The sequence below is a fragment of the Podarcis liolepis genome (assembly GCF_965112155.1).
Source record: "Podarcis liolepis genome assembly, chromosome: 12".
Taxonomy (NCBI): Eukaryota; Metazoa; Chordata; class Lepidosauria; order Squamata; family Lacertidae; genus Podarcis; species Podarcis liolepis.
In genome coordinates, this window is record NC_139563.1 from 1,303,657 (window position 1) to 1,328,154 (window position 24,498).

A 24,498-nucleotide genomic window follows, 5' to 3' on the forward strand; every position below is an offset into this window, starting at 1 on the left:
TGGAGAGGAGTGGCTTTGTCGCCCTCGGCTTTGCAAGGGTTAAAAGGAACCGAGCTGGATTCCTAGAGAGGAGAGGAAATGAAGGCGGGGGGGGAGAACCCCTCTCTTCCTGCAAGGGGCGGGGTGGGGAGAGGTGGTCTTTTTCCTGCGCAAGCGCTGTGTCGGGGGCGCCTCCTGGGACCTGGTGAGTCTCCTCTCTCCCCCCCTTAGGGTGCAGTGGGGAGAAGGGGGTCCCAGGGCTGCAGGGGAGGGGAGGCGTCTGCCCCCTTCCTCTCTGCAAAGCCAGATAGAGAGTTCTGCTGTGGGTCCGCTGCAACGCTCCTCTCTCTTTGGCTCTGTACGCTGCCTGCCACTTGGGGGAAGGGTCTTTGGGTCAGGGAAAGAGAGCATGCAAATAAACCCCATTAAGACTGATGAAAAAGTCGCATTTATTAAGAGAGGTCGTAGCCGACTTGAACATTCAGACAACACATACGGCAAAACCAAAAAACCCTGCCAAAACTGACCTATGCAATGAATGAATGAATGAACTTCTGGCAATACAAATCCACCTTTAACACCCAGTTATAAGTGTATTTGCAAATATGTCAGGCAAAACTGATTACGGTGGAATTACAGAGTGATTGGGTGATGCAAATAATTTATATGTATTTTATATCTGATTTCACTTAGCAATGTTTTGAAATGTTTAAGATTTTTTTTGTTAACTTTGTGTTACATATGTATACTGTAATTGACCTTCTCCTTTGTAATGTTTTCTTTTGAAATCTTTTAAGATAATATTTTAGCTCCCTGTTAATTATGTTGCTTTGACTGTATACTTCATATCTGACTTTCTTCAGAAATGTTTGATTCTGGATTGTTTCATTAATATGCTGTAAACGGCTTTGAGATGTTTCTTAAAAATATAAAGCGGTATAGAAGTGAAATGAATAATAACAATAATAATAATAATGTGGAACATTGGAAGACGGAGGGCAAAGAAAAGAAAGTGCTTCTTTATGCAGTGCAGAGTTAAACCTGGTACACTCCAGTTCTTGGGGCAAGGAAAGAAGCTGGGAGATGGCTCATATGGGAGTGGAGGCAATACCTGGTGGAATGCAACCAGACACTGGTGGACTCTACATCATGGACTCTAGCTAGTGGCAGGGAAGGCAGCACAGAAGCAATGAGGGTGGCACCCTCATTTTGCCACCCAGCAGAGCTGTTCCAGGTAGTGTGGAATCCTTTACAGTCGGCAGCAGCTCACTGTGACTTTTTTGCAAATCCTTTTGAGGATAAAATCACTTGAATCCACCCAGACCTTAAGTTTGCTGTAATAGCAGATGAATCTCATGGGGTGTCCAGAGCCCTTACTAGTCCTGTTGTGTTGGATGAGTTTCAGTTACTGAGGCTTGCGGATGTGGACTAAGTGCTCAGATCAGTCAGTGCAACCACTTGCAGTCTGGACCTTTGTCGCTCTTGGATGAAAATAAATAGCAGGGAGGAGGGGCTGGCTGGGCCAGGGAGGTGGTCAATGCCTCCCTGCAGGAGTGGGTGGTCCCTTCCTGCTTGGAGGAGGCAAGGGTAGAACCAACCATACCTCAAGAAACCCTCCCTGCATTTGGAAAATCTAAGTAACTGCAGGCCAGTTGCCAGCCTCCCCTTATTGGGCAAGGTTCTGGAGAGGTTCATAACGGACCAGATCCAGGAGTTCCTGGAGGAAATTGATTTCCTAGATCTGTTTCAACTGGGGTTTAGGCCCAGTTTTGAACACGTGTATCTGGGCCTCAGAACAAAGACAAAAGAACCCCACCAAAGTCGTATGCCTTGAGAACGTTGCAGATTTCAAGTGCTAGAAAAAGTGACCGAAGCAGGAAAGAAATGTGCGTGGGAGTGGGAGGGAGAGCAACTCTTATGGACCCCAGGGTTAGCACCCCAAGTCTAGCCCAGTGTCCAAATTACACTCGGTACAAATGACTCTTCCAATCGCAGTTCTAACTTCCTACGTTCACTGAAAACACTGAAAGGCGGAAGAAACCAGGCCTTTCATCTCACAGAAATCCCTTCAACTGCTACACATCTTGCATGATCACATTTCTCCTGGCAGGGCTAGAGCAGGCATCTCCAAACTCGGCCCTCCAGATGTTTTGGGATTACAATTCCCATCATCCCTGACGACTGGTCCTTTTAGCTAGGAATGATGGGAGTTGTAGTCCCAAAACATCTGGAGGGCCGAGTTTCAGGGTGCCTGGTCTACAGACTTGCTTCTCCTTCTTCCTTTCTTCATTAAAGAAAGTCCAGAGTCTGTGCTGTGGTGCAGTCCAGTCCTGGTTCATAGCAAGACTCAGCCATGCTTAATTCAGGGAACATTTTTATTCTCCTGAACGTATACCAATTTTATAATGGAACAATCTATTTGCTTTCTAGAAGTTGCTAGCCCCTGTTGGGAGAAGACCAAGGGATTCGTTCCGATCTCTTGGAAGCTTCCTGAGAGCCCAGATGGATGAGCAAGACTCAGCTGGCCCTGAAGCGGAAAGAGGTTGTGCTATCCAAACTGGGAGCAGTGGGGGATTCTGGGAAAACTCTGTGCAGAAGATCCTGGGTGAGGAGGACACTCTCTGCTCAGATTTGCAGAGCCAGCAGTTCAGGCAGTTCTGCTACCAGGAGGCCAAAGGACCCCGAGAGGTTTGCAGCCGACTCCACCACCTCTACCGTCAGTGGTTGAAGCCAGAAAGGCACACGAAAGCTCAGATGCTGGACCTGGTGATCTTGGAGCAGTTCCTGACTGTCCTTCCACCAGAGATGGAGAGCTGGGTGAGGGAATGTGGAGCAGAGACCAGTTCCCAGGCGGTGGCCCTGGCCGAAGGATTCCTCCTGAGTCAGGCAGAGGAGAGAAAGCAGGTGAGAGAGACTTTGCTCTGGATACTCCCAAGGGGCTCTGAACAGGAGGGAGAGTTCCCCCAAACTCTCTTCTAATGGCCCGTCCGTTTTTGGAAACATTAAGTGGATCATATTAGATATCCCTAAAGTTTTTCCCTCAGCCATTCCTTTTCCAATCCTTCTTCCCGTTCTCTGTTTTGAATCCCTGTTTCTCTTTCAGGGAAAGGATCTGTTTGCAGAAAGGAACCAAGATTCCTCTGAGGCAGAGAAGACTCTGTTGGACACCAGAGAGAGGCCGCTGGGTAAGGAGGAAGGAGTTTTTTCTCTGTTTGGTCACATTCTGTTCGTTTTGGAACTATTCTGTAGGTTCTTTTAATCATTTGCGGCCAAGACCCCAAAGGAGGGGAGATGTATGTTTGCACAACTAACATATGAAATGGGTACAAACATCAACATTCAGTCAGCAGGTGAGGCTTTTAGAAAGGCTCTTCTGTGTTTAGTGCTGCGCTGCTTAAACCTCTGAGAAGCAGGCACTAAGACTTCCCACTTACCTTTTTGTCCTGCAGCTGACAGAAGGACAATGGCAAGACCTTCTCATCCATCTTTTCCTGGTGGAGGGGAAGCAGCGGCTGTGGAAGGAATTCAGGTAGGAGGAAGGAGTATTGTGGGGAAGGAGGCTGAGGGACGGGGCAGCCAGGAGCCTCTGGGCCAGGATGAATCCCTCTCCTCATCTTGGTTTCTGTCATGCCTGTCCTTAACAAAGGCTTAAAATGCAATTCCAGAAGGTTAATAAACAGCCATCTCACCTTAACTGGCCTTATGAATATTGCTGGTATTATTTATCCGTAATTGTAGTTTTATTTATTGATTTCCCATTTAATATTAAAATAGGCTTCTAACCATAAAAATAATAGTGGCCAGGAGACACCAAATGAGCCCCATCAGTTGCGCTTTCTCCCTCCTTCCCCTCCTGTGACCCCCTGCACCCCCTTGAAGTTGGTCTTAGGGCATTGGGGAACAGCAGACGGGGGGAGGAAAGGGGATCCTTCCATCTGGGAAACAGGGACGCTTGCGCAGACTGATTTGAAGAACGCCATGTGGAGCTCCACCCATGTACACATAGATTAATACCCCTTATTAAAAGACACAATGAAAGACATGTAAAAGAAGCATCCGTGATTAAAATGTACAACAAAACAATTCCATTAAAGGAACACAGCAATTAACAGGCAGAAAACTACAAAGCAATGTGTAGTAGATAATGTTTTCTAAGAAGAAGACCTTCCCTTTTTTTTATTAGGGTCCGGTGTGCTTTGAAGATGTAGCTGTTCATTTCACAGACGAGGAGTGGGCGTTGCTGGATCCTGACCAGAGAGCTCTGCATAAGGAAGTCATGGGGGAGAATCGTGGGATCACGGACTCTCTTGGTAAGACTCCTTGTTGGATCATGATATCTTTTTTGAAATTCTGTACGGATCTCTATGAGATGTACCTCAAGTATTTTGATGGAGCTAAGCAACAACATCCACAGCAGGCTTCTTCAGCCTCGGCCCTCCAGATGTTTTTGGCCTACAACTCCCATGATCCCTAGCTAGCAGGACCAGTGGCAAGGCATGCTGGGAATTGTAGTCTCAAAACATCTGGAGGGCTGAGGTTGGGGAAGCCTGACCCACAACATCTGGGATTTTGACAGCCCCACAGTGAACCGTGAATGGAGAGTTATCTGCTGTTTTATCTGTGAATATTCTTCCTCCAATTTTGCCTTTTTAAATCATGATCTGGCTGGTCTGAACTGCCCTAGCCTTTTTAAATGTAGGCTTTGGAGTGGTTAGGTTCTGTTATATTTTCATGTCTTTCCTTCTATCTGTCTGTTCTTGGTAGACCAAAGAGACTTCTGACATGGGAGATGGATTGGATTCCATTATTAGATCAAACAAAATCCATCAAAGAAAAGAGCCAGGATTTTTGAATCTCGGGTTCACATAAGTATGTCTGTTAATGCTTGTCAGAAAAGTCAATGAACCCTGTAGTAAGACTTTTAGTAAGTTACCATTGTTTATTAATCTATGGCCTGTAAAAGTGTGGAGGAGAGGAATGTTATTATGATGATAATTTTATTATTAGGCAGCCTATTTACTATGCTTTTATAACTGAGAAAGGGTAATAAATTAATAATAAAAATAATAATAACTTGGAGCTCTATCTCTTCCTGGTGCTCTAATGTCTTTCTCTTTTTGATACAGCTGGTAATGAATTGGAAATTGGTGATGAATTGGAAATTAACAAGGGAGAACATGACAAAATCCACACAGTGGAGAAGCCATATAAATATTTGGAGCGTGGAGAGAGCTTCAGTCAGAGTTCCCATTCCACTTCCCATCAAAGAATTAAGAGCGGGAAGAAACCAAATCAGTGCTTGGAATGTGGAAAGAGTTTCAATTCCAAGTGGAGTCTCACTTGCCATCAAAGAATCCACACTGGGGAGAAACCATTTCAGTGCCAAGAGTGTGGAAAGAGCTTCAGGCAGAAGGAAAGTCTCACTTCCCATCAAAGAATTCATACATTGGAGAAACCATATCAGTGCTTGGAATGTGGAACAAGCTTCACCTGGAAGGAAAGTCTCACTTCCCATCAAAGAATTCATACGGAGGAGAAACCCTATCAGTGTTTGGAATGTGGAAAGAGCTTCAGTCGGAGCACCAATCTCACTTCCCATCAAAGAATTCATACAGGGGAGAAACCCTATCACTGCACGGAATGTGGAAAGAGCTTTAATACAAGTGTAAGCTTCCGTCGGCATCAAGGTAGTCATCGTGGGGAGAAACCATTTCAGTGCCAAGAGTGTGGAAAGTGCTTCAGTCAAAAGGGAAGTCTCACTGCTCATCAAAGGATTCATACAGGGGAGAAGCCATATCAGTGCATGGAATGTGGAAAGAGCTTTTACCAGAGCTGCAATCTCACGTCCCATCAAAAGTCTCACAGGATCGGGACACTATTCTTTTGTTGATGCAGCCTAGAATAGCATTAGCTCTCTTTTTTGCTGCTTCATCACTCTGTTCACACATGTAAAGCTTGCAGTCCACTAAGACCCCTAGATCCTTTTCACATGTATTATTGGGAAGCCGGGTGTCTCCTCCCATCGTATATTTATGCCAAGGTGCGGAACCTGACATTCGTCCCTATTGAAATTCATTTTGTTAGTTTGTGCCCAGTTCTCCAATTCTGTCTTCTCTGGCATTAGCTACCCTTCCAGTTTGGTGCCATCTGCAAATTTGATGAGCACCACTCAGTTCTTTCATCTAAGTTGTTTATAAATATGTTGAACAACAACGGGCCCAGAACAGATCCCTGCGGCATCCTGAAGGGACAGGATACCCAAATCCTGTCTGAAATCACCCCAGGCTTCAATAATCACCCCAGGCCTCAAAACTGTCAAAAACTCCTTTTGTCTTCTAAAAATCCAAAACAGCTTTTCTCTGCTTGCCTCTGCTTATTCTCACAAGATGCTGTGCATAGGCAAAATGTTACTTTTAAAGGCTCTGTTCATAGCAGGCCTGAGAAACTGAATCATATCTCATTCTAGTTGCAACATCTTTGGACATGCTGAACTCCTCTCATTCCCCCTTTCCTGGGAAGGGTGCCAAGAGTCCACCATAGTCCCAAGACAGCTTTCTGTACATGCTCAGGAACCTCAACATGGGGCAGGACTCTGGAAGAAGGAGGAGAAAGGAGGAGGGAACGGGAAAGGGGTATATATGATTGTGCACATGATTGTGAACTCGTGCATGCTTTTTGTGACTTATCACACTTGCTCCTTCTACCAGTTCATGGATGGTAGAAATAAAAGCCTTTTCTCCGAAACTATTCCTTGAGTGTCTGTTGACTCCCACTTCCCTTTCCCAGGCGCAATATTTTTCCCACCCAAGGGCAAAGCCTCATAAGGCTACATTTCCACTTGTCACTATTTTCCAGGATGACGAGGAACCATTAATGAGTCCTCTTTGGGTTCAGTCAGTCAACCAGCTACAAATCCACCTAACAGTTACCTCGTTCAGCCCACATTTTACCAGCTTTCTCGTGAGAATATCATGGAGGGCATAGTCAAAAGCCTTACTGAAATCAAGGTACACTATGTCCACAGCATTCCCCTGATTGACCAACTTGTTACTCCATCAAAAAAAGAAATTATATTGGTTTGGCATTACTTATTTCTGAGAAACCCATGTTGGGTTTTAGTAATCTAAGTGCTCTCAGACTGACATCTGAATTAGGGTATATGTTCTAGGACTTTTCCTGGTATTGATGTCAAGCTCAGCGGTCAGTAGTCACCTGGGTCTCCCCCCCCCCCTTTGAAGGTGGGGACATTTGCATGCTTCCAGGCTGCAGGGATCTCACCTGTTTTCCAAGAATTCTCAAAGATTATAAAAAGAGGCTCTGAGTTTACACCTGCAAGCTCCTTTAATAACCTTGGGTGCAGCTCATCAGGCTCTGGAGATCTGAATTCATTTATAGTAGCTAGGGGTTCCCTTACTACCTCTTTTCCTATCTTGAGCTTCAGCTCCCTCTTCACACCATTTATTCTGTTACCACCAGGTTGGGCAGTGCTTTCTTTTGGGGGAAGACTGATGCAAAGTAGGTGCTGAGTGGTTCCGTCTTCTTTCAGTCACCCAACAGCATTTCTCTGTCCTTTCCACGCAGAGTACCTACCACTTGCTTGTTCTTCCTCTTGCTTTGAACATGGCTGAATAAAACTTCTAAAATTATTTTCAATCTCTCTTCCAAGCCTGAGCTCATTCAGAGCTTTGGCCTGCCTAGACCTCCCTGCAACTGTTGGCTACTCGTGTATACGCCTCCTTTGTGATTTCTCCTTTCTTCCATTTGCTATACGTTGCCATAGCAGTGAGACCAGTGGGAATTTCATTCCTCCTGTTGCAGATGCGTGATTGTTGCTGTCACGCGTCTGTTTACATTCCACAGTGTTGGATGTCATGGGAACGGAAGTTCAGATACGCTGTTTCCGTGATGTTTCTTTTGCTTTTCCCTTCTCTTGCTGATAAAGAAAGTAAGAGGAGCCATGTTTTCCTTTGTCCTGTAAATAATAAACATAGTGCTTCGTATCCATGCCTCAAGCCTCACTTTCACTGTCTGCTGATACTGCGTGCAGATGTTTACGGATGTCTGTTGCACCGGTGGCTTGGAAGATCAATCACCCGAGTGGCACTTCGAAAGGAGTAACACACCAGCCATGGTGTTGATTTCCCAATATATTAGTACCATATCAGGTAAACTATATCAGTGCTTGGAATGTGGAAAGGGCTTCAGTCAGAGGGTCAATCTCTCTTTTTAAATATAATTTTTATTAACAGGCCAATCAAATCACATTAATTTCAAATCTCATTAATTCCAAATTACACAGCCAAATTTTTAAATTTTTGTTGGGGGTACCCATACTTCGAGCTCAGAAAGGGATCCAAACATCTCTCTTGCTGCTGCTTTAATGTCAGAGGGTCAATCTCAATGGCCCTTCAAAGAACTCATGGCAGGGAGAAACCCCATATCAATGGCTGTGTGTGAATTTAATTTGAGGACACTTTATGAATATGTAGGTGAGGATTGCAACAGTGTTCTTCTCATTTGGCAGTCCAGCAAAAAATTGACATTGTCTCTCAAAGCCATGGAGTGCACACACCGTCAGTGCCCAATATCTCTTCCTAGCCAGATCTGTGAGGTGCAAGTCATTGGGCAAGGGGTTAACCACCTGCTTCATGTCACTTCTGCAATTTGACAAGCAATTCATGTACTTCAGGAGCCTCCAGTTTACTAATATGTGGCGCTCCTGACCGCCACTGACATCCTCAGCACGTCCAGGATGGTGGTCGTGTCCCCTTGAAGCTCTTTCTGGTTTCTGCTCAACACACACACATCTTCCAGAAAAGCCACAAGTTTCAGGCTTCCCTCTGTGAGAAGGGTAAGCTGAGGTTTCCCTTCCTGCTGTCCTCCTTCAATTATTCCAAGTACATTCTGAGCAGATGCAAGGAGCAAAGGATTGTATTCAGGATGAAGAAAGAATTTTCTGTTTGCTGTACTTCAGAGGTGCTTGGGAGCAACGGCAAGCAGTCCAGACCCCACTTTCCCAACCCAGGTGGACAAGGTCTGCAAGGCAAGGAGCAGGTCTCTCCCTGGCTTCTCCAGCAACCTCCTCAGTGGAGACAGTGGTTGTTGTCAAGCAGGGTTGCTAGACTAGTAGTAGAGAAACAGCATTGTAACACCCATTGTAATCAGGTGACAAAAAGAGGAGCAGGAACATTTGAAATCATAAGTTTATGTACCCAACATTATTTGAAACCCTTGTGTGTTTGTTTTAATAAATCAGTTGCATTCCACCACACATCTCCTTTGGTAGGTTAGGGGTGAAGGTCCTCTCTGCCCAAGGTGCCAGCGGGAATAAAGCGGTGGTCTGATGAAAGACCCAGTCAAGACCCAGCTCATAGCTGTGCATCTGGAATAAAATGGGGAGGGGGCACAGGGGTGGGTGGGCAGTGCCAGAGCACCTAGGAGCGAAGGCAGTGCAATGTGTGGGGCTTCTTGTTGACTCCTGCTTTCAAGAGAGAAACCACAGAGGGAGAGAGGGGAGAGCCGCCTGCGTTCAGCTTTGCAAGGCTTCAAAGGAACTGAGCTGGATTCCTAGCAGGGCAGGAAATAAAAGCGGGGGAAGGGTCCTCCAGACCAAAAGCCCCTTTCTGCAAGGGGAGGCAGGTGGCTGTTGCATCTCTGCTCTGCCAAGGCTGCCTCTGTGGAGCCTCCTGGAACCTGGTGAGTCTCCTTTCTGCCTTGGGGTGCAGTGGGGAGAAGGGAGGAGAGGGGGGGCCAGGGCTGCAGGGGGAGGAGTGCTAATGCATGGAGAAGACCCCCAAGTCTGGGAGAAGAGGGTTCTGCCCCCTTCTCTGAAAAGCCAGGGTGGCCATGAGTTTGCAACTACAGTGGTACTTAATTCGTTCCGGAGGTCCGTACTTAACCTGAAACTGTTCTTAACCTGAAGCACCGCTTTAGCTAATGGGGCCTCCTGCTGCTGCTGCACCGCCGGAGCACAGTTTCTGTTCTCATCCTGAAGCAAAGTTCTTAACCTGAAGCACTACTTCTGGGTTAGCGGAGTCTGTAACCTGAAGCATATGTAACCTGAAGCGTATTTAACCCGAGGTACCACTGTAGTCTTCCTTTAGATCCATACACTGCTTGCCACTTCTGCGGTGTGTGTGTGTCTTCGGGTCAGGAAAGATTTCATGCAAATAAACCCCATTCAGATTGATGAATACGTCACATTTATTAACAGAAGTTGTGGGCAGACGGAAACATTTGTGTAGGAATAACAGAGGACGAGGGGAGGTTGGATGCAGGTGAGCTGTGCAGAGGCTCCTTTTATTAACAAGAGTTGTGGGCAGACGGAAAGATTTGTGTAGGAATAACAGGACGGGAGGTCGGATGGAGGTGAGCTGTGCAGAAGCAAGCTGCCGACTAGCTGTGCAGAGGCTCCTTTTATTGACAGGAGTTGTGGGCAGACGGAAACATTTGGACATAGAATATGCACAAAATACAAAGACAAAAACCTGACCTGTGCAGTAAATAAATAAGGACTGTTGGAAGATGGAGGGCAGAGAGAAGAAAGTGCTTCTTCATAGATGCCCACCAAGCTAGATGGCTTTTAAAAAAGCATGCGACTGATGCGTGGAGCTGTGGGCGGCTCCTTGCCCTTTGGGCCGTGCTCTGCAGTGCTTCCAAATCCCAGATGCCGGGCACCGCAGGTGGAAAGTGTTGCCCTTGCGCTCCAGTCCTGCTGGGGGGGGGGCTTCCCAGAGGAGGCCCCTGGTTGGCCCTTGTGAGAACAGGAGCGGGGGCTCCATGGGGGAAAGTTCAGAGGGCTCTCAAAGGCAGATCTTGATCCTTGTCTCTCAGAGAAGCAGGTAGGCCCTCCCAGCTCTCACCTGGGAGCTGCCCTTTCTTCTCCCAGCCCATGGGCATAGCCAAGGGGCAGCAAGGAGGGACAGCTGCCCACCCCCAATTTAAAAAAAAATAATCAAAAGTACATAGCTAAGGAGGTTCTTCCCCCTCAAAAAAATCCTGGCTAACCCCAAAAGCTTCCCTCCCTCCCTTGCCTCTCACACAGGGTCCTTTGCCAGCCAGCCATCATCTTCCTGTGGGTGCCCCCATTAACCCCTTCAGTTGCCTGCATATTTTGAGTGGTCACTGTCCCTCTAGGAGGGCTAGAGGTTTACTTCAGCTTCTTCCTGTTAACGGAAAATCTGTGGGCTCCCTTGGACAAAAAACAAGGACACCAGCCAGGAATACCAGAGCAAAACAGCAGCCAGTAGGCTTGGTCTTTATTGAAGACAGTTGCGACAGGACTCCCACCTGCCACCAGGTGAAACAAGATGGAAGCCCCGAACAAAAGAGAACCCAAACTTTTATTAGCGGCTAATCCCCATGTTACACCCCCCCAAAACTACATCACTCGTACATCACGGTTACATCATGAAAGGGGAGGTCTGGGGGCAGTAATCTGAGCATCCTGGACCCTGCCCCATGGTTCCCCCTGCCCTCCACCAAACACCCATCAAGTGTAACAAAAGAGATCTTTACATTTCCGTTTCCCGGCCAAGTTAATCCCACCCTTTTGTCTTCATCTGGGTTTGTTATTTCTGGACTGGCTACGTGTCTGGCACTCAGGTTTTCCCAGTGAGCCAGTACATAGATACATTGATCAGTGAATTGTTACATTTGGTATCGTGCAGCAAAGGCCCTTTGAATAGACAGGAAGAAACTGTGATGAAATGTTTTGTGGGGAGAAATCACAAAAGTCACAAAAGTGATTGTGCTGATTTTGGTAGTGGGCTGCATGTGCATGATATCTGCTGGAGGGGCAACAGCTCCCCCCCAACCTATACAATATTCCTTCTGCAATATTCCTTCTGTACTTAAAGAAAGCTCAGAATCTGGACTGTGGTGGAGTCCAGGCTTGGTTCCTAGCAAGACCGGAGGAGCCGGTTGCAAGCTTCTCAGGGTCCTTTGGCCTCCAGGTAGCAGAACTGCCTGAGCTGCAGGATCTTCATACCTGAACTGCAGGTGTTTTCCCTTGGAAGCCTCCATAAGACCGGAGGAAGCCCTTCTGTCCTCTGCCACCCTCTGCCCCCCCCCGCAAAAGAACCCTCTCTGGGCGGGGCCAAGGGCGGGGCTCCTCCCGGATCCTTCCTTTCCGCTTTGCAAGGGTTGCAGGGAACTGAGCTGGATTCCTAGAGAGTAGAGGTAAGGAAGGAGGGGGGTGGGACCAGGCCCCCCCCAGCAAGGCCCCTCCCCTCCCCCCGTCATTTCCTGCCTCCCGCCCCGTGCAAGGGGCGCCTCCCGGGATGCGGTGAGCCTCCTCTCTCTCCCCCCCCCCTTGGGAGAAAGGGGTCCCAGGGCTGCAGCGGGGGGGGTGCATGGAGGGGGGGGTCGGGGAGAGGAGGGTCCTGCCCCCCTCCTTCCTCTGCACAGCCCGGGAGGGGGCGAGCTGGTCTCCCTGGGGATGCTGGGATGCAGGCAGGCCAAGAAGCCCCTTTCAGGTGAGGGGAAGAGGGGCAGAGATGGCAGCCAGGGGGAAACATCTGAGCAGCTCCCCTTCCCGGACTTCGGGGTCCTGGAAACACCTGTCTCGGGGGTCAGAGGCCTGGGGGCCAGGGGGGCCTCGGTGGGGAGGGTGTGCCCCAGCCCAGGAACTCCCACCAGGATGCCCTTTCTGGGGCCGCCCTGCCCCCCTCTGCCAGCCTCCCCACCCCAGAGGGTCTGGAGGGAAGGAGGCGCTTCTTCAGATTTGGGGGGGGTCTAAGTGAACCCTCAGGGGAGCCCCTTCAATAGAATGGACAACCAATGCAGCTGTTTTAAAACCGGAATACAGTGGAACCCCGGGTTACATACGCTTCAGGTTACACACTCCGCTAACCCAGAAATAGTACCTCGGGTTAAGAACGGCAGCAGCAGGAGGCCCCATTAGCTAAAGTGGTGCTTCAGGTTAAGAACAGTTTCAGGACGTCCGGAACGAATTGAGTACTTAAGCCGAGGTGCCACCGTATTGGGATGCTTAGCTGGTGATATACTGTACTACGATGTTGAAAACCAGGCATTGTCCGGCCCTAAAAAAGATGCCAGACTCATTAGAAAAGGTACTTGATGATGCTGTCAATATTATTTTTTTAAAAAACACCTTGAACCTTTGAATTATAGGATTTTAATAAAATAAGAATGATAATAATATCAACTATATAACAGAAAGACATATTCCTTTGTAGCATTTACTAACCGCTTTAATAAGGACAGACAGAACTTAGCAGAAGGCCAAGTGGTTCCTTCCGATATCTTGGAGGCTTCCTGAGAACACAGATGGATGAGCAAGACTCAGCCGGCCCTGAAGCAGGAAGGGGTCATGCCATCAACACTGGGAGCAGTGAGGGATTCTGGGAAAGCTCCGTGAAGAAGATCCTGGGTGAGGAGGACACCCTCCACTCTGATATGAAGAGCCAGAAGTTCAGGCAGTTCTGCTACCAGGAGGCCAAAGAACCCCGAGAAGTTTGCAGCCAACTCCACCACCTTTGCCATCAGTGGCTGAAGCCAGAAAGGCACACGAAAGCTGAGATGCTGGATCTTGTGATCTTGGAGCAGTTCCTGGCTGTCCTTCCGCCAGAGATGGAGAGCTGGGTGAGGGAATGTGGAGCGGAGACCAGTTCCCAGGCGGTGGGCCTGGCCGAAGGATTCCTCCTGAGTCAGGCAGAGGAGAGGAAGCAGGCAGAGCAGCAGGTGAGAGAGACTTTCCTCTGGATATTCCCAAGGGGCTCTGAACAGAATGGAGAGTATCCTGAAATCCTCTACTAAGCTTTTGGAAAGCGTCCCCAAATGGTTTCCCCTTTGCCATTCCTTTTCTAATATTTCTCTCCATCCTCTGTTCTGAATGCTTGTTGCTCTTTCAGGGAAAGATTATCTTTGCAGAAATGGCCCTGGATTCCTCTGAGGCAGAGAAGACTCCGTTGGTCAGGAGAGAGAGGCCGCTGGGTGAGGAGGAAGGAGCTTTTTCTCCCTTTGGTTGCATTTTATGGATTTAGGAACTAATCTGTGGGTTCTTTTCACCTTTTGGGGGAAGACACTTGGGGCCAAGAGAAGTCCCTCTGCCTGGTTCTCTGTAGCTTTACTCCTCGCAGTGAGGGAACTGCCAGAAGGCCCTTGGAGATGGACCTCAGTGTCCGGGCTGAACGATTGGTGTGGAGACGCTCCTTCAGGTCTACTGGGCTGAGGCTGTTTAGGGCTTCAAAGGTCAATACCAACATGTTGAATTGTGCTTGGAAACATACTAGGAGCCAGTGTAGGTCTTTCAGGACCAGTGTTATATGGTCCCAGCAGCTGCTCCCAGTCACCAGTCTGGTAGCCTCCTTCTGGCTTAGTTTCTGTTTTTTTTATATATAAATTTTTATTGATTTTACAGAATTTTTTAAAACAATACAAACATATAAAAAGACATACAAACACGTATAATTTCATAACCTTATTCTCATAAACCTTGTTTCTCGGACTCCCCCATACCTCCCCTTTCTGCATCCCAATGTCCACATTTTTTTCAGCAACTTCTAATGATTCTGTCAAGAATATGTCTTACTAATCTTTCCTCCAATCTATTCTTATATCGCTGAAACCCTTTCATTCTCTAAGCCTTGACATTTTAGCATTCATCAAGTTTATAATAGTCCTTAAGATAAATTTTAAATTTCTTCCAATCTTATTCTGTCGTCTCCTTCCCCTAGGGTCGCGGATTCTGTCAGTCATCTCAGCCAATATCATATAGTCCATCACTTTCATCTGCCATTCTTCCAGAGTGGGTAGCTCTTGTGTCTTCCAATACTTTGCGATGAGGATTCTTGCTGCTGTTGTAGCATACATAAAGAAAATTCTATCTTTCTTTAACACCAATTGGCCGACAATGCCCAAGAGGAAGGCCTCTGGTTTCTTAGGAAAGGTGCATTTAAGTACTTTTTTCATTTCATTATATATCATTTCCCAGAAGGCCTTAATCTTTGGGCACGTCCACCAAAGGTGATGAAAAGTACCTTCAGATTCTTTACATTTCCAACACTTATTGTCAGGCAAATGATAAATCTTTGCTAGCTTGACTGGGGTCATGTACCACCTATAGATCATTTTCATAATATTTTCCTTTAAGGCATTACATGCCGTGAATTTTATCCTGGTGTTCCACAACCATTCCCAGTCAGCAAACATAATGTTATGACCAATGTCCTGTGCCCACTTGATCATAGCTGATTTAACTGTTTCATCTTGTGTGTTCCACTTCAGCAACAAGTTGTACATTCTTGATAAAATCTTAGTATTGGGTTCTAACAATTCAATTTCTAATTTTGATTTTTCCACCTGGAAGCCAATTTTCCTGTCTTGTTTATACATCTCCATTATTTGATAATAATGGAGCCAGTCACGTACTTTAGGTTTCAGTTTCTCATGGCTCTGTAACTTCAATTTATCTCCTTCTTGTTCCAAAATTTCCCAATACTTTGGCCATTCGGCCTCCATATTGGGCTTTTTGAATGCCTTAGCCTCCAAAGGTGACAACCATCTAGGGGTTTTATTTTCCAACAAATCTTTGTATCTTATCCAAACATTAAACAATGCTTTTCTGACAATATGATTTTTAAAGGCCCTATGAACCTTGATTTTATCATACCATAAATATGCATGCCAACCAAATGTATTATTAAAACCTTCCAAGTCCAAAATGTCTGTATTCTCAAGGAGCATCCACTCTTTCAGCCAGCAAAACGCTGCTGCTTCATAATACAATTTTAAATCCGGCAGGGCAAATCCCCCTCTTTCTTTAGCATCTGTCAGTATTTTAAATTTAATTCTGGGCTTTTTGCCCTGCCAGACAAATTTCGAAATGTCTTTCTGCCACCTCTTGAAACAGTCCATCTTGTCAAGGATTTGCAAAGTTTGAAACAAAAATAACATTCTCGGCAATACATTCATCTTAATAACTGCAATTCGGCCTAACATTGACAATTTCAACTTTGACCATATCTCTAAGTCTTTTTTAATTTCTAGCCAACATTTCTCATAGTTATCTTTATACAAATTCAGATTTTTAGATGTCAAATAAACCCCTAGGTATTTCACCTTCTTAACCACTGTCAAACCTGTTTCATTCTGGAATTTCTCCCTCTCCATAACTGTTAAATTTTTTCCTAACACTTTAGTCTTTTGTTTATTCAGTTTGAACCCAGCCACCTGGCCAAATTCCTGAATTATTTCCAACACCCTTTTTGTACTAGTATCTGGCTCTTGTAAAGTAAGTACCAAGTCATCTGCGAAAGCTCTTAATTTATAGTGTTTTGCCCCGACCTGAACACCTTTAACTTGCTGGTCATCTCTAATCATATTTAGCAAAACCTCCAGGACTGATATAAAAAGCAATGGGGAAATTGGGCACCCTTGTCGTGTCCCTTTTTCTATCTTAAATTCTTCAGTTACTACATTATTTACAATCAGCTTAGCTTTTTGTTCAGAGTATATCGCACCCATACCATTCTCAAATCCTTGGCCTACCCCCATCCCATGAAGATTCTTTTTCATAAAACTCCAAGAAATATTGTCAAATGCTTTCTCCGCGTCCACAAAAATCAAAACTGCCTTAGTGTTTATATTCACCTCCAATAACTCCAGAATATCAATTATATTCCTCACATTATCTGATAAATGCCTTTTTGGGAGAAAGCCTGCTTGGTCCTTATGAATCTTCTCCATCAAAACTCTTTTCAATCTTTTTGCCAAAATGTCTGCAAAAATTTTGTAATCCACATTAAGTAGTGATATTGGGCGGTAGTTCTTAAGTTGAGTCTTTTCAGTCTCTGTCTTTGGTATGAGTGTAATATACGCCTCTTTCCACGACTCTGGTGCCCCTTTCCCCTCTAAGATCTCATTATAGACTTCCTTTAACGGTTGTATCAACCACTCCTTTAAAGCTTTATAGTATCTGGAAGTCAATCCGTCTGGTCCTGGAGATTTGCCCAGTTGCATGTTCTGGATGGCACCCTCTATCTCTTGTTCTGTTATTCTCTGGTTTAGATCCACCTTGCTTTGATGAGAGATTTTTTGTAGTCCATGTTTTTTAAGGAATTCATCTATGCCCTTTTCATTCTGTAGTCCTTGTGAGTATAATTTTTTAAAATAACTCAGGAAACAGTTTCTAATCTCATTGGGTTTAGTTATATTCTTTCCATCCACTTCTAGATTTGTAACTGTATTTAATTTCTGTCTTTTCTTCAATTGCCAAGCCAGAAGCTTACCACATTTGTCTGCAGATTCAAATGTCTTTTGTCTCATTTGCTTTATCTTCCACTCAATCTCTTGATTCATCAATTCCATATATTGTATTTGGTATAACTTAATCTCTCTCAAAATTTCCTGGGACTTTGGTTTTGATCTTAATTTTTTCTCTCCTTCTTTTATCTTTTCCAAGATCTTTTCCTTCTTCTCATTCTGCTTTCTCTTTTTTATTGAATTTTGTTGTATCAAGAATCCTCTCATCACAGCTTTACTTGCGTCCCAGATCACTCTTTTTTCCATATCGGTCTTTAAGTTTATTTCAAAGTAGTCCTTTAGAGTTTTTTGGGCCTTCATGTGGATCTCCTCATCTCGAAACAGGGTGTCATTCATCCTCCATCTAAATTGACCAGTTGTTGTAAGTTTCATTTCCATCTTCACGGCGTTATGGTCGGAGCAAGTCTTTGGACAGATTTCTATTTTCTTAATCTTTGGAGCCATCCCACTAGTAATCCAAATTTGATCGATTCTGGTCCAGGTCATCATTGCTTGAGAGAAGAAAGTTCCCTCTCTCTCGAGAGGGTTCCTTGTTCTCCATATGTCTATTAAGTCCAAATTTTCAGTCATTTCAAAGAAGGTCTTCGGAAGTCTCCCTTCCTTAGAGATTGTCAGTCTTTGTGCCTTGTCCATATTTGTAGAAACCACGCCATTCATATCTCCCATAATTATTACATTGTAATCCAAATAGTCCATCAGAGTTTCATGGAGCTTCTTAAAGAATTCCGCCTTGCCTTCATTTGGTGCATAAACTCCAACTACTAGAAGTTTTTCTCCTTGTGCTTGTATTTCAACTGCCAGGTATCTTCCTTGTTCATCTTTAAACATCATTTTTGGGACCCATTTCTCTTTTACATAAATCACAATTCCTCTTTTCTTGACTTTGTCCGATGAGATAAATTCTTGTCCTAGTCTTTTATTTATAAGTAGTTTCCTGTGTGCCCTGGTTACATGAGTTTCTTGCAGACAAATCAAATCCAATTGTTCTCTTTTCAAAATATGAAACACTTGGCGTCTCTTCAAAGGCATGTTCAGCCCATTGCAATTCCAACTAAGGAATTGCAGGGCCATCTTATTATTTCTCCGTTACTCCTCCTACCGCTCCAAGTTATTGCTCTTCCTCTGATGGTGGTGGTTTAAGTCCAAACGATAGGTTCAAAATGTCTACTGCTCTCCTTTGTTCTGAAATTGGATCCACCGTTCCCTTCTGTAAGTCCTCGTGGTTTCTCTCCAGGAACTTCTCTTTATCTTGAATTGTCTTTATTTTCACCTTCTTTCCCTTGTAGTTAAAGGACAGTCCTTGTGGAAATTCCCACCTAAAGAGGATGTTATTCTTCTTCAGCAGGTAGACCAGATCCTTATAGAAGGTTCTCACCTCCAAGATGTATTTAGGGATGTCTTTAAAGATTTGTATAGGTGAATTTTCAATTTCCAAGGCCTTTTGGTAATGTAGTTTTAATATTTTATCTCTTTCTTCCTTGGATCTAAGGGTAATCAGACAATCCCTCGGGGTCTTTCTGTTCTGTCTCCTGCCCAATCTAAATGCTGTTGTTATCTTAAATTCTCCCTCCTCCAAATCTTCCTGCCAAAAGTCAGCAAACCCTTGTGTTAGGAACTCCACAAGGTTGTCCCCCTCACTCTCGGGAATTAATCTTAATTTCAAGTTTCTTTCCTTTCTCTGTAATTCCATCAAAGACAGGGTCGCATCATGTTCATAAACCTTTTTAGCAATCGGTTCTAGCTTCTCCTGTGTCTCTCCAGCAATGTTTCTGGCGTCCTCTGCAATTTTACGTGTGGCAGAGTTCTCTTCAATCAGTTTATTTATAGATTCTGTATTGCATGTCACACTTTTCGTGTTCAAGTCCAGTCTCGCTGTTAGTTCTGTTAATTTTTGTGAATTTTCTGTACTCTGCTTTGTCAAAGTCTCCAAAGATTGATTTATCTTGAGTAACGCCTGTGTCACTGACTCCATGGAGACAGCTGTCACTTTTTCTTGCCCAGCTGCTCCTGTAGGAGTTAGACTTGAAATTGAGCCTCTTTTCTTTTGTTGCTGTTGTTGCTGTTTAGCTTTAGCTCTAGTAGTTATCTCTTCTGCTGGGCCACTCATGTCCCAAGGTCGTTCCCACCAAAGCAATTCCCTGGTGGAAAATCCCACTGTCTTGAACCGTTGCAACTGTTACTTTCAGCCCTCTAGGGGGAGCAAAACAAAATGTCCAAGTGAGGGAAACAAAGAAGTTAAAAGCAAGTATACCAGGAGGCTGGAATAAATATGTTGCAACACTTTTTCCAGTAGATACTCTTTCAACACACTCCAGTATACTATAACAGCAAAGTCCCAAAACTTTGTGTCAAACAACACTTCAACCATGTAACTTTCCCACAAGATTCTAAAAGCAGTGCAGTGCCCTGATGTTTTATTTGGCAGTCCGTTTCAGGGGATTAGGACAGCGGAAGGCTTTTTTCTTTTAGGTAAATCGTGCAGATTCCTAATGTCCCTTTTTCCTCCCCTCTGCCCTGCTTGCTAGAGGGGAGATCTGTGTCCAGTGCCAGGCTTAAACAATCCTAAAATACTTCATGCGGATGCAGCTTTAAAGTTCCGTTGCTTTAGCTGTCATGCAGTCGGGGGAAGGCAGACTTCCTTAATTTTCACCTTCCCCGTTTTCAGCCAATTTTCAAGTTTAGATTTTTAGTTCCAAATAGACGTTCAGTCTTACTCACGGGTTTTTCAGTCCAAAATTTACAGGAAGGAATCGGCGCTCTCCGCTAATGGCGACGCGGCTTCACTCTGCGCGCTGGGTAGCGACTCTCAGCACCACGCTCTCCCGATGCCGTTCCGGAGCCTTTAAAAAGGCTCTTTCGCAGTAAGGGGGGTGCTTCTGGTGCCCACCAAGTCTCCTTGTTCACAGGCTTCCGCGCCTGTGATTTTAGGGGTCCCCCGCTTGCCGTAGCGGGTCAGACCCGAACTCACAGAGCAGTCCTCCTCCGGAGCTCGGAAAGAGGACCGCCATTAACGCTGGCGCCGACCGGAAGTCTCTCTGGCTTAGTTTCTGAGTCACCTTCAGAGGTACCCACGCATAGAGCGCACCATCTGTAGTTAGAGGTGCACTGCTTCACCTCGAAGAAAAGCATGTGCTAATGGCCACTTCCCTTTGTCTCTCACAGGTGACAGAATGATGCTGCCAAGACCTCTTCTTCCAACTTTGCATGGAGGCAGAGGAGAAACATCAGCTCTGGAACCAGATCAGGTAGGGAGAAGGAGCATTGTGGGCAAAGAGGCTATGAGATGGGGCAGCTAGGCAGAAAACAACAGAGCAATGTGTAGTAGATAATCTGTATATTGTCTAAGAAGGGGACCTTTCTCTTTTTATTTTAGGGTCTGCTGTGCTTTGAAGATGTAGCTGTTCATTTCACAGATGAAGAATGGTCGTTGCTGGATCCTGACCAGAGAGCTCTGCATAAGGAAGTCATGGAGGAGAATTGTGGGATCATGAACTCTCTCAGTAAGGCTCCCTGTTGGATCATGATGTCTGTTTTGGAATTAAAGATCCCTTGGGAAGAATCTGGGAGAGGAGGAGACTTAGTCAGTTGTGGGAAGGCAGGGCCTTCAGTCCCCACAACTGGCTCGTAGGGGCCAGACCCAGAGGGAAGTATTGCTGTGCTCACTAGGCCTGACACTTCTGAGCAGCCTGTTGCTTCTCATAAGGAGTTAACTTCACTTTGTGTGATTTATTGCTGCCCCACTCCTGACACTCAGTTTCCCATACATATGTTCATTAATGCCTGTCAACAAAAGCAGTGAAGCCTGTTGTAAGGCCTTACTTTTAATTCAGTTCAGTTCTTCCTGTGTCCCAAGCATTAATTAGCAAAGATCAATAACTGAGCGCTGCGTTTCTCCCTGAGGCTGTGATCCGTTTCTTTCTTTGTTGCAGATGCTGATGAATCAGAGATTAAGAACCAGGGAGACCATGACCATGTCTACACCATGGAGAAGCCATGTAAATATTCTGAGTGCAGAGAGAACTTCAGTCAAAGCTCCCATTCCACTTCCCTCCGAAGAAATCCATTGGGGAAGAAATCCTATCAATGCTTGGAATGTGCGAAGAGGTTCAGTCGGAAAGAGAGTCTCACTTCCCATCAAAGAATTCATACAGGTGAGAAACCATATCAGTGCAAGGAATGTGAGAAGAGCTTCAGTCGGAGGTCCAATCTCACAGTCCATGAAAGAATTCATACAGGAGAGAAACCATATCAATGCTTGGAATGTGAACAGAGTTTCACCTGGAGGGAAGGTCTCACTTCCCATCAAAAAATTCATACAGGAGAGAAACCGTATCAGTGCTTGGAATGTGGAAAGAGCTTCAACCGGAAGGAAAGTCTCACTTCCCATCAAAGAATTCATACAGGAGAGAAACCGTATCAGTGCTTGGAATGTGGAAAGAGCTTCAACCGGAAGGAAAGTCTCACTTCCCATCAAAGAATTCATACAGGAGAGAAACCGTATCAGTGCTTGGAATGTGGAAAGAGTTTCACCTGGAAGGAAAGTCTCACTTCCCATCAAATACTTCATACAGGGAAGAAACCATATCAGTGCATGGAATGTGAAAAGAGTTTCACCTGGAAGAAAAGTCTCACTTCCCATCAAATAATTCATACAGGGGAGAAACCATATCAGTGCTTGGAATGTGGGAAGAGCTTTACCCAGAAAAAAAGTTTCAAAGCTCATCAAAGAATTCATACAGGGGAGAAACCATATCAGTGTTTGGAATGTGGGAATAGTTTCAGTTGGAAAGAGAGTCTCACTTCCCATGAAAGAATTCATACAGGGGAGAAGCCATATAACTGCAAGGAATGTGGACAGAGCTTCGCCTGGAAGAAAAGTTTAATAGACCATCAATTGATTCATACAGGGGAGAAGCCATATCAGTGTTTGGAATGTGGGAAGAGGTTTCATAAAAGTTCCCATCTCACGACACATCAAAGAATTCATACAGGGGAGAAGCCATATCAGTGCATGGAATGTGGGAAGAGGTTCAGTTGGAAAGATGGTCTCACTTCCCATCAAAGAATTCATACAGGGGAGAAACCATATCAGTGCTTGGAATGTGGGAAGAGTTTCAGTCAGAAAGAGAGTCTCACTTCCCATCAAAGAATTCATACAGGGGAGAAACCATATCAGTGCATGGAATGTGGGAAGAGCTTTACCCAGAAAAAAAGTTTCAAAGCCCATCAAAGAATTCATACAGGAGAGAAACCGTATCAGTGTTTGGAATGTGGGAAGAGTTTCAGTCGGAAATTCCATCTCACAGTCCATCAAAGAATTCATACAGGGGAGAAGCCATATCAGTGTATGGAATGTGGGAAGAGTTTCAGTCGGAAAAAGGTTCTCACTTCCCATCAAAGAATTCATACAGGAGAGAAACCGTATCAGTGCTTGGAATGTGGGAAGAGCTTCAATCGGAAGTTCAATCTCACAGTCCATGAAAGAATTCATACAGGAGAGAAACCATATCAATGCTTGGAATGTGGACAGAGCTTCGGTCAGAAGACCAGTCTCATAGGCCATCAACGATGGCACAGTGGGGAGAAACCAGACAATGGCTGTATATGAATAATTTTCAGAGACTTTGATTAATATGTTCAACGTGGACCCTGAGTTCCACTTCTGAAGGCCTTCTGTCAGTTCCCTGATTGTGGGAAGTGAGGTTACATGGAACAAGGCAGGGGGCCTTTTTGATAGTGTCACCCGCCTTGTGGAACTTCCCTCTTGTTAGATGTTAAGAAAATAAACAACTATCTGACTTTAAGATAAGGAAGTTTTTAATGTTTGTTAGTTTTACTGTGGTTTCATGAATTGTTAGAAATAATAAAAATAATGGTAATGGCATTATAGGTCAAAACTGACACTTTGAATTGGGTGTGGAAGCTAATTGGCAGCCAGTTCAGTTGGGCCAGGACCATTAATGCCCGTCAAAATAGGTCGTAAACACTGTAATAAGTAGAGGTCCCTCTACTCAAGACAGCCAGAACTGGGCAGAAGACAAAAGGGATTCCTTCCTTCTGATATCTTGGAGGCTTCCTGAGAGCCCAGGGGGATGAGCCAGACTCCGCTGGCCCAGAAGCAGGAAGAGGCCATGCCATCAAACTGGGAGCAGTGGGGGGTTGATTCCAGGCCGTGTCTAGCCCTCCTAGAAGGGAAGTGACCCCGCCAAATGTGATGGCAACCGAAGGGATTTCTGTGAGATAAATCTGCCTGTTTGCTCCTGCCTTTTGGTGCTTTTGGTCAAGGAAGGAATTTAGAACTGTGGTTGACTGAGTACAATTTTCACACCAGGCTGAGGGGGGGGGGTTCTAATCCTGGGGTCCTCAAGAGCTGCTCTCCCTCCTACCCCAGGAAAGGGCCCCCATCACCTTGGAGTGGCCCCATGTGCCCAGGCCACTAGACCATTTCAGGTCTCGGGTGTCCAGCATTGCCCTGGCAACCTCCCCTTCAGTGAGGAAGAGCATCCCTAAATCCTCTTCTTGGGTCTCAGATAGCTTCACGGAGAGCTGATTTACATTCTGCTGCTAAAACATCCTGCCATTTGTTCCACTTTCAGGGCCAGGTAAGGAGAGATGCAATGTAGCGTAAGAGGGGGGAGATTCACAAATGCATAACACTCAGAAACCGTGCCTAATACCTTCTAAAAGGTTAATGGCAGTTAAAGTGGAGCATTATTGAGACAGCAAAGTCTGCTTCCTTGCTTCCCTCCCGGCCACCAGGAAGGCTCCATGATGAACCCTCACCAGTCTTGCTTGCATTAGACCATAATTTTCCTCCACTGCAGCCATCTCCCAGCTTGTTTCCTCGCCCTAACCAGGTCTAACTCTGCGCTGCAGAAGAAGCCTTTTCTTTTCTCGGTCCTCCATCTTCCTTATTTATTTATTGCGTGAGTCAGGTTTCCGTTTTCACTGTTTGTGTATTTTTATGTCTGTCTATTCAGCCAGTCCTCAGGGCACCCCCCAGGGAGGAGGAACGGGGCCTTGAGGGCATGGGGCCAATGGAGCTCGTTCTGTCGGGGCTCACTTGTGGGGCGATGGCTGTGCCGGTGGGCAGGCTGCCCCACTTGGCTCTGTCGGAGTGGGTGCCAATAAGTCAGGCTGCACTGCTGTCCTCACCCAGAGGCCCCCTCCCCAAAGTGGATGAAAGGAAACCTACCTTGAACCTTTCCTGGCTTTGCAGAGAGGAAGGGGGCA

General features: G+C 45.6%; 2 protein-coding genes across 2 annotated transcripts in view; both read left to right on the plus strand.

The window, feature by feature from the left end:
* LOC310689518 (uncharacterized protein) overlaps positions 1-6,723 on the plus strand; it is an 86,029-nt gene extending 79,306 nt beyond the window's left edge. The window contains exons 2-3 of the mRNA XM_083467317.1: positions 4,163-4,289; positions 5,106-6,723. Of these exons, the coding sequence (XP_083323443.1) occupies positions 4,256-4,289; positions 5,106-5,869 (798 nt within the window). The 5' untranslated portion in view covers positions 4,163-4,255 and the 3' untranslated portion in view covers positions 5,870-6,723. The remainder of the gene's footprint in view (positions 1-4,162; positions 4,290-5,105) is intronic.
* On the plus strand, positions 101-23,074 carry LOC310689292 (uncharacterized protein). The gene is made up of 6 exons (XM_083466821.1): positions 101-184; positions 2,410-2,883; positions 13,854-13,935; positions 20,428-20,510; positions 20,639-20,765; positions 21,195-23,074. The coding sequence occupies exons 2-6, from the start codon at positions 2,482-2,484 to the stop codon at positions 22,871-22,873; spliced, it is 2,373 nt and encodes a 790-aa protein (XP_083322947.1). The 5' UTR covers positions 101-184; positions 2,410-2,481; the 3' UTR covers positions 22,874-23,074.
* The last annotated feature ends 1,424 nt before the right edge of the window (positions 23,075-24,498 follow it).